Source organism: Hemibagrus wyckioides, linkage group LG04 (genome assembly GCF_019097595.1).
Source record: "Hemibagrus wyckioides isolate EC202008001 linkage group LG04, SWU_Hwy_1.0, whole genome shotgun sequence".
Taxonomy (NCBI): Eukaryota; Metazoa; Chordata; class Actinopteri; order Siluriformes; family Bagridae; genus Hemibagrus; species Hemibagrus wyckioides.
The window spans coordinates 4,285,817-4,298,446 of record NC_080713.1 but is presented as its reverse complement, the minus strand read 5'-3'; the positions used below and the strand labels follow the sequence as shown (position 1 = coordinate 4,298,446).

General features: G+C 38.3%; 1 protein-coding gene across 3 annotated transcripts in view; it reads left to right on the top strand.

Moving 5' to 3' along the window:
* iqsec3b (IQ motif and Sec7 domain ArfGEF 3b) overlaps positions 1-12,630 on the top strand; it is a 43,845-nt gene that overhangs the window by 13,060 nt on the left and 18,155 nt on the right. For all 3 annotated transcript variants that reach the window (XR_009204452.1, XM_058387651.1, XM_058387652.1), the window contains exons 3-5: positions 4,856-4,979; positions 7,537-7,845; positions 8,510-9,162. Coding sequence is in view for 2 of the 3 variants with exons in the window: in XM_058387651.1 (XP_058243634.1) it covers positions 4,856-4,979; positions 7,537-7,845; positions 8,510-9,162 (1,086 nt within the window). In the remaining variant the exon portion in view is untranslated. The remainder of the gene's footprint in view (positions 1-4,855; positions 4,980-7,536; positions 7,846-8,509; positions 9,163-12,630) is intronic.

Below are 12,630 nucleotides of genomic sequence, written 5' to 3'. Positions count from 1 at the left end.
ACGTGTTTGTGTACTCGCTGTTTTAATACGAAGAATGATTAAAGCTCACTGGACAAGGTGGTTTTAACGCAGCAGTTTGAGCCACGCCCGAGCGCACAGGTTCACCATGAGGGGGTACATGGAGTGCAGGGGTGTGTGTGTGTTTCACACAGGAAAGACAAACACCTCAAGGTTTATCGCTTGAACGTACAGATTCTCCTCATGATGATTCTGAGGTCTCTCATAAGCAGCTGACAGTCAGTAAATCTGGAATAAACATGACTGACATGTCAGACATCAACCAATCAGCGCCAGTCAGTATCACTCAGAGGCTTTGTCATTTGTAAATATTATAAAATATAAAGCTCTGAAATTCAGTTCTCTTTCTTCTTTCTTTGTGATTCAACTGCTTTTTGGTAGGAAATGACCAACAGTGCTAATGTTGTCCTGATACTGGAAAAGTCTATTGATGCTCATATTTATGAAGACAGACGGGAAATTAAGACAGGAGGACGCGGCTACTGCTACTGCTATTACTATCGCTACTACTGCTACTGTAGCTCCTTCTGCTTCTATTACTGCTACTGTTACTGCTAATATTGCTTCTGCTACTACTATTGCTATTACTTCTACTACTGCAATTGCTGTAAAATTGCTACTGATACAAATACTATTGCTACTACTACTACTATTACTGCTTGTTTTATTACTACTGCTATTATTACTGTAATCACTACTACTGTTATTGCTACTGCTACATCACTGCTACTACTAATACAACTACTACTATCTTTATTACTGCTTCTGCTTGTGTTACTGCTACTTCTGTTGTTATACTATTGCTACTGCTACTATTAATACTGCTACTGCTATTTCTACTGCTACTACAACTGCTACTGCTCTTGCTATACTATTGCTACTGCTACTATTACTATTGCTACTCCTACTACTACTATAACTGCTAGTTTTTCTACTACTGCAATTGTTATAGTATTACTACTGGTATTATTTCTATTATCACTACTACTGTTATTGCTACTACTGTTATTCATACACCACTGCTACTACTACTATCTTTATTACTGCTTCTGCTAGCGTTACTACTATTGCTACTGCTGCTACAACTGCTATTGCTCTTGCTATACTATTTGTACTGATACTAATACTATTGCTGCTACTACTATCACTATTACTGCTAATGTTACTACTACTGCTACTGCAACTACTACTGCTACGGCTACTACTGCTATACCATTGCTACTGCTATTGCTATACTATTGCTACTGATACTAATATTATTGCTGCTAGTATAACTACTATTGCTATAATGTTGCTACTGCTACAACACCACTGCTACTACTACTACTACTACAGCTACTACTATCTTTATTATTGCTCCTGCTATACTATTGCTACTGCTATAACTGCTATTAATATTACAATCACTACTACTGTTATTGCTTCTGCTACTACACCACTGCTACTACTACTACTACTACGACTCACGATAATAATAATAATGATGATGATAATGTAATTGTTAGGATTTCTTTGCTGCACACTCTAATCACCATTTTTAATGAAAAGCCCTGTTGGGGAATTGTTTCTGTGAAGATCTTGATAGCACAGCGGCCATGTCACGCAGCACGTCACAGTGTAATTAAGCAGTGTTAATTATCTCTGAGGAAGCCATGTGCTTTGATTCAGTACTGATTAAAAGACTGGAAATGTAGGTCAATTAGTTTTCCCAAGTCACTGGGTTTTGCAGTCGCGGGTTGGTCTAGAACAGACGAGGTTAACTCGGGTAGCTAACTAGATGAATTAGCTTCAGTAGGCATTCGTGAGCTCAGGCAGGTTATATGACAGCTGTATGATTAACGGTGTCTCTGTGTTGGATTTTAGGCATCATTTGAAGTACAGCAGGAGAGACAAACTGAGAGCGAGAAAGCAAAAGCCACTTGATCTGACTGAAGTACAGAAAACACACACTATAAACCTGTCAGTTTTAATGAAGGCTTTTACTCCTGTATTAAGTAGCAGAAAATCTTCTAAATTTTCCCAGACTCCAAGCCTTTACCCGACACATGGGGTGAATAAAAGAGAGGAATCTTTGAGGAATATGAAGAGCTGAATTTCTGTTTGAAAAAAACATTTTGATGCAAAAAGAGAATTAAAGGATTGAAAGGATATTTTTTTCCCCTGTACTTTTCTAATTTTATGCTCATTAGAATGATTTTCTTAAAACATTGGATTTGCTTACAAATTATTCAAAAAAAATTTTTTGAGTCTTTATGTCTCGTCCTCTTAATTTCTACAACATTTACTGAGCTTTATCTTTCCCTCCGTTGGTTCTCCCTTATTTTTATAAATGAATATTTACATATATACCAATCAGCCATAACATTATGACCACCTGCCTAATATTGTGTTGCTCCGCCTTTTGCTACCAAAACAGCCCTGACCTGTTGAGGCATGGAGTCCACTAGATCCCTGAAGGTGTGTTGTGGTATTTGGTACCAAGATGTTAGCAGCAAGTCCTGTAAGTATGCCTCCATGGTCCCCACCTTGCAGCTTACAGGACTTTTGATAGATTCTGACCATTGCAGCCCAGGAACATTCCACAAGAGCTGCAGTTTTGGAGATGCTCTGATCCAGTGATCTAGCCATCACAATTTGGCCCTTGGTCAAACTCACTCAAATCCTTACGCTTGTCCATTTTTCCTGCTTCTAACACATCAACTTTGAGGACAAAATGTATCCCACCCACTAGCAGGTGCCATGATGAGGAGATCATCAGTCTTATTCACTTCACCTCTCACTGATCAGAATGTTATACCTGATCGGTGTATTTATTTTGAGAAAGGGAATTTTTGGCTGTCCTAAATTCCACACTTAAAGCTGTAGTGTTCCTCCTCCTGATCTCATAGTGCAGATATTCCTGATATATTCAACAAAGGCTTTCAGTGTTATTTTTTTTTACAAGCAGCAAATTAGCTCTGCTCCATAAAGCTTCTCCTTAAAATTAAATCAAGGGCTTGCCAATGCTTTTATTGGAAATTCAATTAGCCTTACAGACAGCAGAGATTTACATGAACTTCCGTTTTAAAAAATGCATCCTGAACGTGTGCTCTCACACATTTAAACAGATCATTAGGTTTAATAAAAAAAATATATACCCATGAGGCAAAGGTTTCAATAAACCCTTAACAGTATCACGATATATAAAATGGAAAATATCTGGAGCAGAAATTAGTTCTGGATAATCGTATTAATTTCTGAAAACATGTCTCAATTTAACAGTCCACGCACATTAATTATATCACTGCTGAGAGATATGCAGGACTGGAATATTAATATATTTAATATTATATTGTGTATTTATATTTCCCCAAGCACGAATTTTAAAGTGGAACATTGTGGTTAGAAATGGTCAGGCGGTTGGTATTGAGCTTAATACTGGATATCTCCAGAGTGTCTAATGCAGGAGAGAAAAGCACTTAAGCTTGCGGTGTGAAGCAAGACATGCATCTGTTTTGGGTAAATCCCTGCGTAAACTCTCTGTGCAGCTCTTAAATCCAGATAATAATTTTCCCAGTGTGCATAATTTCAGTATTAGCTCCTGGCTATCACTGTGTGATTAACTCTCTGGCTCTCGTATCGTTAAAAAGACCAAATATGACTTGATCTGGTGTTTGAGTTTAATCGTAGTGCGACACGCCGGAACTGTGAAATGCCATCTGCTGAAATGTTATGTGTTAGCATCGATGGTGTGAATGTGTGTAATAGGAGATGAACTTTATCACTGTAATAAGAAGTCACTAATTAGAGAAAGTTAATTGTTTTGGGATTCTAAAACAGAAATAAAATAAACTGTCTTATTTTTCTCATTTTAGTGGTTAGATATATAAATCAGGCATAATATTATGAACACTGACAGGTGACGTGAATAACGCTGAATATCTCCTCATCATGGCACCTTTTAGTGGGTGGGATATATTAGGCAGCAAGTCAACATTTTATCCTCAAAGTTGATGTGTTAGAAGCAGGAAAATTGGGCAAGCGTAAGGATTTGAGCGAGTTTGACGAAGGGCCAAAATGTGATGGCTAGACCACTGGATCAGAGCATCTCCAAAACTGCAGCTCTTGTGCGGTCCCCTTACTCGACTTAAAGGATCTGCTGTGGTCCCAGATACCACAGCACACCTTCAGGCATCCAGTGGAGTCCATGCTGTCACAGGTTAGGGTTTGTTTTGGCAGCAAAAGGCGGGTGGTCATAATGTTATGCCTGGTGTATGTATATACTGTCATTTTGTTTTCAACAAGTTTCCCCAAATTTAATACCTGCTGTTTAGCTGGATTCATTTATACACATAGTCAGTTTAAGAATTTAAGAACACTCAGGACTTTCAGGATCTTTCACTCAGGATCTTCAAAGTAAATGTTGATATCAAACCCAATACTGCTCTCTGAGATGCCCCAAGTGTTGTTCATCTAAAAAGCAGCTCAAATTTGATCTTCATCCAGTAAAATTCTGTGTAAGGTTATCCAGCAGAGGGAAAAACACACGTCTAAAAGACACTGAAAGCCAACAGAGTCCTGACTCATTTTAGATCAGGCCTGAAACACTTCACTTGTTTTGCACAGACTGAACATGTCTGATGAGCCTATTCCATTTATTATGAACTCCTCACTGCATGTGATGACGTCTTCTTGTATATTTATAAATGCAGTCTAAATACAGCTACAGGATAAGACAGAAATTCAACAAGAATGAATCCATGAGCTGATTAGACTTTAATATCATCATCATTTGGTACTTTTATATCTTTTGTGAGACACTGTGTAATAATAGAAAGAAGTGTCTTTCTCCACTCAGGCGTTCAGTCCATCCAGTCGAAAGAGAGGAAGAGAAAGACCAGAAGGACGCACCTTGTTTGAGCCCTACATCCTGTTCGCATACTCCAGACTACGAGCTGTCTCCTGATCTCAAACAAAAACAGGTACGCTGGAAACTCCTGCGTAAAGCAGTTAGTAGACAGAGACACTGAATTACTAAGATGCCAAATGAACATTAGTAAGGTGTGAATGCAGTGACATGAATTATGTTAGTAAGCACGTTACGATGATTCGCAAAAATATCATTGCAGGAATAACATCATGTGCAAAGCAACGGAAGGAAACGACACATGTTCGTGATAGCCAAAGCAAAATTTGCATAATAAAGAGACTCCCCGAAGCTAAACCGCATGTTTATGACAAATAGAAATACATGAATATGAATGAACTATCAAAGAGTGTACATTATTTTTTAATGTCAAATGAGGTCGCATTATGTTCATTAGACGCTGATGAAATCCAGGTGACATCGTCAGTGCGAGTGTAACAGGAACGATGTGATCATCATTTTGAGAATATTTTGAGATGTTAAAACATCTTGAGTCTTATAATTAGTCAAAAGACACGTTTCTGAAAATTTAATACATTTGGGCATATCAGTGTACAGTAACAGAGTTATTTGATGGTCAGGGGTGAGCAGAGAAGGATTAAATAAGTAAGTAAGTAAGTAAGTAAATAAATAAATAAATAAATAAATAAATATCAGAGTATTTTGTGTAGGAGCACTCAATAATCAATAATAATCTTTTTTAAAATAATAATAATAACAATAATAATAGTAATAATAATTAATTAATTAATTAATTATTATAATAATTAATATAATAAAATTATTATTATTATTATTATTATTATTATTATTATTATTATTATAGTAAGTGAGCTGATTGACATCAATTTAGACTCCGCCTCTCTTCCCTATCTGACTAATTGGTCAGTCTCGTCTCCACTGATTTCCCAACCTAAATAGAGGCTCAGATAGATCTGTGTGGAAGCATTTCATAGTTTCTGTAAGGACATTAGACAAGCGATCAGTAAAGGGATTATACTAAGGGTGGAACTGTGCCTTATTCCTCCAGGGGCGGTCAGTTCTGCTGGACCAGAGGAGATATTTTTCATGTGATTATATGTGTTTTGTTTTTTTTATTTTAGCAGCTAATTAATGATTGATCAAAAACACCCTGTGCAAATGGAATGTCTTAGCCTGATTTTATATGTATGTATATACACTCTTAAAAATAAAGGGTCTTTTAAGGTTCTTTTTCAGGGTGTACGGTTCTATGAAGAACCTTTAACATCCCAGGAAAATTTCAATTTCAATTTCAACCTTTCAGTAAAGGGTTCCTAATAGAACCTTCTTTTTCTTAGTGCCATAAAGAACATTTTCTATAGTCTAAAGAACCTTTTCCACTTTTTCCACCAAAGCACTTTTTTTGTGCAATGGAAACATTCTGTGGATGTTTAAAGGTTCTTCATAGAACCATACACATTGAAGACAAAGAACCATTTAAGAACCTTTATTTTTATGACTTTATGGTGTCTGGTTCTATGAAGAACTTTTAATATATTTAAAACAGTTCTATTGCGCAAAAGGTGCTTTGTATAGTGTACAAAGCATCTTTAGTCTATAAAATGTCTTTACACTCTTTAGAACCTTTTAGTAAATGGCTCTTTTTTGTTAGACCCTTTATATCTTTTAAAGAGCCCAAAGAACCGTTTTCCACTACAAGGAACCTTTTGTGCAATGGAAAAGTTCCATGGATGGTAAAGCTTCTTCATAAAACCATACATCCTAAAGACAAAGAACCATTTAAGCACTAAGAAATAAAGGGTTCTATTTAAAACCATTTACTTGCTTCTTTTAGGAACCAGAATGTTTCTTTTATAGCATCTCTGTGTAAATCCTTTCTTGGTTTCTCCTGGTAGCTTATATATATATATATATATATATATATATATATATATATATATATATATATATATATATATATATATATATATATATATATATATATATATAAGCTACCAGGAGAAACCAATATATATATATATATATATATATATATATATATATATATATATATATATATATATATATATATTTATATATATATATATATATATATATTTATATATATATATAGTTCTATATAGAACCCCAGGGTGAACCTCGGGGTGTATAGCAGCACGCTTCAACATATTTTATCCCTTACACGTTGTTTTATCTGACCACTTTAAGATCATATTAAGAATGTTGTTAGAATCCGTCATAAACCCGACAGGTAACTAATGACATTTTTAAAACTCTTCTATATCTTTTTGAGAATTTTTACACACCAAATTTACAGGGCTTTTTTATGCAAATTATTTCTCCATTTCGTTAGAGTTTGAACTTAAGAGAAAGCATGTTACACCAGTTACACACTGGTGCACGTGGGTGTATTTGCTAAAATCAGCTTGCTGTTAATAAAGCATGTTTCCATGGTAACAAGTGAAAAAGTAAAGTAAATAACCTTTTCAGTGTGAAGGAGTGTGAATGTATTATGTATTTATTCTGGTTTGCTGCCACAGAATCATCTCTCTCTCTCTCTCTCTCTCTCACTCTCTCTCACTCTCTCTCTCTCTCTCTCTCTCTCTCTCTCTCTCTCTCTCTCTCTGCAGATTGAGGATTTGGAGCAGAAGTACGGTGGTGCTCTGATCTCCCGCCGCGCTGCCTGTAAGATCCAGACGGCGTTCCGTCAGTACCAGCTCAGCAAGAACTTCCAGAAGATCCGTAACTCGGTTCTGGAGAGCGGTATTCCGAGGCGCATGTCCATGCGCAGGGTGCGTGTGCAGAGAGATGGCTTCTCTGCTGAGCGAGCGCTGATGGAGGGATGTACTCTCATGGGTATCCCGCTCACACACTCCAGCTCACTGCCCACAGGGGCCGCTAACACACTCACAAACCTGGAGGACACCTTCAGCGAACAGGTACAGTTTCAGACTCATAAAGTGTGTCCTTATGAACAGTTTTTATCCAGGCTTGCATTAGTTAGCAAAAAGAAAGGAGTATAATAGGCATATAATGACATCTGCTGTTGTCACTTTAGGGTGTGGGATATCTTGCAGATTAGCAGAATAAGATATCTGTACTAGCTATGTTTTTTTTTGGCAGAGGCATTAATGGCTCTACTACATCCTCACAGGCTTTATTTTGCTGCCTAGTTGGCATACATGAATAATCATACATGAACTAATACTAATTTAGATATTAATCATTGAGGTAAGGTGTGTCCTAATCAATTAACCTTCACTATGGCGAGTCATATGAATTCATGAGTGAATAACGACTACCTTAAGTACATGTTTGTGTTGGTTTATGCATTAATTAACACATAGAGGTGAACTCTGGATGATAGGATAAGATTAACCTACAGTCATAATAATTTATTTATTATACAGCATGATTTGCATGTCAAACTGTGAAGGGGCTCTGACTACAGGTTGTGGGTGGGGAATTGAAGAAACGTGGACAATCCCAATGGTTCTTCAGATCAATCCTAGCGCATTTGGTCCGAAGAATCATCGGATTTGACATTTCACAGCAAAATACCTAATTCAATTCTCTTCTATTCTGCTCTATCATATATTTCAGGTCCAGTCCTTAGCCCGCTCCATAGACGAGGCCTTGAGCAGCTGGACTTCAGTACGCGATGGGGAGGGGGCGGGAACTTCAGTGACCAAGCCCTCTGGATCAGTCACAGAGGGTCTGCTGATGGACGCGACCACCCTTCAGGAGGCCACGCAGAACACCTGTTCAGAAAACATTCCTCGCAGCGCCAGCAAGCTCATGATGGCCTTCAGAGACGTTACAGTGCAAATCGACAACCACAACTTTCACCTGTCCTCCTCTGTGCTAGAGTCCGTTTCCCTAGGCAACGGCATCTCCAAGGAAACTGCCACAGAGCCGCAAGCAAGGGTGCAGAGCGGGGGTCAAAATGAATCGTCCACCACGGCTGAGGCTGAGTTCCCAGCCCCGCCCCCTAGCGAGGAGATAGCGCTGGATCAGCGGCCCGCTGGTGATGAAGCAGAATCTGCTCAGTCGGCTTGGGAGAAGCCGCTGACTAATCAGAGTGCGTCGGAGAACAGCTCCGAACCAATCAGTAGCAGCAGCACATCCACCTCGGCGTGTGAGAACATGATCATATCCTTACCGCGCACACACTGCCCAGACACGCACTGTGGGACGCTCTCCACAGACGTAGCACGCAAGCGCCTCTACCGCATCGGACTCAACCTGTTCAACATGTGAGTACCAGACGATGTGAGAAGAACCATTACATGAGTCTGGTTTTTGAGTTTTTTTTAGTTAGCATTAGTGACTGATTTCCCTTCCTGCTTGGTTCTGTGGTGAAAGAGACCATCAGGAACTTAAAACAAAAAACACAAAAGTGAATGGAGGAGTTTTCTGCTTTAACTTGAGACAAGATTATAAATCTACCCTTCATCTGTATGACCAGAGGATTTATTCAGATGAGTCATTCTGCTTGTGTTTGTGAGTTACACCGCTGAGGGTCAATCATAATGGCCAGCTCAAGGGCCAAATTATTTTTATTAATACTCCACCTTGTGGCTTGTTAATTATAGACTGTAGTTAGAGAATAGTATGCTTTAAAATGAATAACTATAATAAAATAAACTGAAGGTTTAAGGTTACTATAATTACACAGGATAGAAATTCTACGTTGTGATAAAGTAAAAACATTAGTGTTCGTTTATAATATGAAATCCCGCCGTCTTCGTTTAAACACAAGTGAAATGCTTTGCATTATCTCTTACATTACAGCAGCTTTAAAGAGTCAGTTCTCAGCAGCTTGATAAAGCACTAACACTGGAGACTCCTTCCAAAAATGCTAAAATAAATTAAATCTCCTCACAGAAAATGTCACCTTGTCAACAATTACACATGTTTTTAAACCACAGAAGATCTTTTTTTTATTATTATTACTAAAGCTGTAACTAGACACAATAATCTATTAGAGCAAAAACTGACATATTGCATGTTTTGCAATCATTTGAGCTGTAATGACTAATGAATGACTACATTTTTGGCCTTTTTTAGCTAAAAAAATTAATATTTGTTTGTTTCACACGTCTCTCTACCCTCCCACTCAGAACATTTGTTTTTCAAAACAAGAGCAGGCAGGTTGCTCACGTCTCTCTTTCCTTAATCACGACATTAATTAAAGCTACACCCTGGTATATACACACACACACACACATAAACAACCATTGTTTTGACACACTAGCACATCTTTGCACTTATGCGATAACTCTAAATTCACACCTTTTAATACAGCTCATGTGAGCATCTCTTTGGGTGCCATGGCAACCAGGTGACGTCTTTAGTCAGTGGTCAAATTCAGGCTGTTTTTTGGTGGGTAGGGGACCCTGGTACAGTCTCTCTCTCTCTCTCTCTCTCTCTCTCTCACACACACACACACATACACACACAGCCACTGTACTGACTGACATCATGTTTTTGTAATCATGTATTGACTCTAAAGTCACACATTTTAATACAGTTCACTTGAGCATCTGTGTGGGTGCCATGGGAACCAGGTGAGGTTTTTAGTCAATGGTCACATTCAGGCTGTTTTGAGGTTTTGTTTTAATCATGCTTAAACTCACACTCACACACTCACACACACACACACACACACACAGCCATTGTACTGAGATCCCATCTTTGCACTGTATTAACTCTAAAGTCACACCTTTTCATACAGTTCACATGAGCATCTCTTTGGTTGCCATGGTAACCAGATTCAGGCTGTTTTGCATGTTTTCAGTTAATCTTTCCGCATCAAGAGCAATAACATAAATATTATATTATACTCTACTATATTAGTACTACACACGAATAGCTGACTCACGCACACAGCTGAAGTGGTGATTAATGTATGAGGCTTGTGACATCTGACCACAGAGGCTTCAAAGTGGTGGAGAGACGTGGAGACGTCCGTCGTCATCTTACCTGCCCTCGGAGACACATCTCGGCCAAATATTGACAGTTAGATGAAGAATGTTGTCGATGAGACACGAATAGTTATAGTTCCGGTCTGGATGGAATGAGTCCTGTCTCCTTTTTGAAGAAACCCCATGGGATGCAGTCTACAGTAGGTAGCTGGCGTCTCTTGCTCAGGAAATTGTCTTGTCTTTTAGAGCAGTCACATGACTGAAAATTCAATATGGCTGGCTGCATAGGAACATTAGCTGTAGTAAGCAAAATGGATTTAAAATAAAATAGACACTAGGTCTGTCTGTAACTTACAGTAGTTATGATGCAGTTTACTTATACATATAGACGTGCAGTAAATACGGTACATAGTTGATGAATATCAACATAGCTAGCAAACTAGCTAATAACAATCAGCAAGGCTCATGCTACTTATAACTACATATATCAACTACTCGGCTATTCTCTGAACTTGTTTAGTTGATAAAGACAATTTAATCCTGTTTCCCTGAAATCCAGTGCAAAAACAGATTGATGTAAATAACAGGAACTATATTCAAATGAAAATAACATTTAGCCTTTCTATTTAAAGATAGACTGGTCAGGCATAACATTATGACCAATGAGAAGTGACGTGAATAAGACTGATGATCTCCTCATCATGGCACCTGTTAGTGGGTGGGATATATTAGGCAGCAAGTCAACATTTTGTCCTCAAAGTTGATGTTAGAAGCAGGAAAAATGGACAAGCGTAAGGATTTGAGCGAGTTTGACGAAGGGCCAAATTGTGATGGCTAGACCACTGGATCAGAGCATCTCCAAAACTGCAGCTCTTGTGGGGTGTTCCCGGTCTGCAGTGGTCAGTATCTATCAAAAGTATCCTTTAAGTCCTGTAAGCTGTGAGGTGGGGCTGTGAAGTGGAGTCCATGCCTCGAAAGGTCAGGGCTGTTTTAGCAGCGAAAGGAGGACTAACACAATATTAGGCAGGTGGTCATAATGTTATGCCTGCACACCATCTATCTAATTCATAATGAAATAAATTATTTACTAGAATTATTTACTATCCAAATGCTGCACAGTGTGATTATTGTATCTTACCAGGTGCTAGTGATGTTTCTGGCTTCCTTCGATGACGCACCTGCTGAATTATATCTACACCATAGGTGTGAAGTGTATCCAGACCTTCCTCGTAGAAGTGAGGGGGAAATCTGAAGGCAGTTGAATGCACAGACACACACACAGATCACAGAGAATTCACAATTAACTCCAAATAAATGGAAAAGATTGATTCAATACACACACAGCATCATCAGGATGTAGAAAACATTTCATTAATGCTGTATGTTAAGAAATAAAATAAATTCTTAGCTGCATTGTATTTCACTTTCATCAGCACATTTCTATAGTGTTACACTGTAATGCTATGATACAGTCCCAGCCCCAAGCAGATCAGGATCAGGATCAGGACTGAGTCACAGGAAGGTTCTGGGACATTCCTCGGTGAAGTCTGAGGGTGGAGGTGTGGAGGACAGGATGCAGAGAGAGGCAGATGTTCCTCAGCAGGGTCCATATGCTGTCTGAGGATCATTAGAGAACACTGTAGTCGTATTCCAGATGATCCTCCAGCTGTGAAACCTTACACATGCTGAGTCTTACATAAGCCTGCTGCTGGAAATATCATGTCCTATAAATATACAGGAAACAAATACAGGTATATACGCCTATAAATGACTTTCTAATACAGCTTTCTTTCTTTC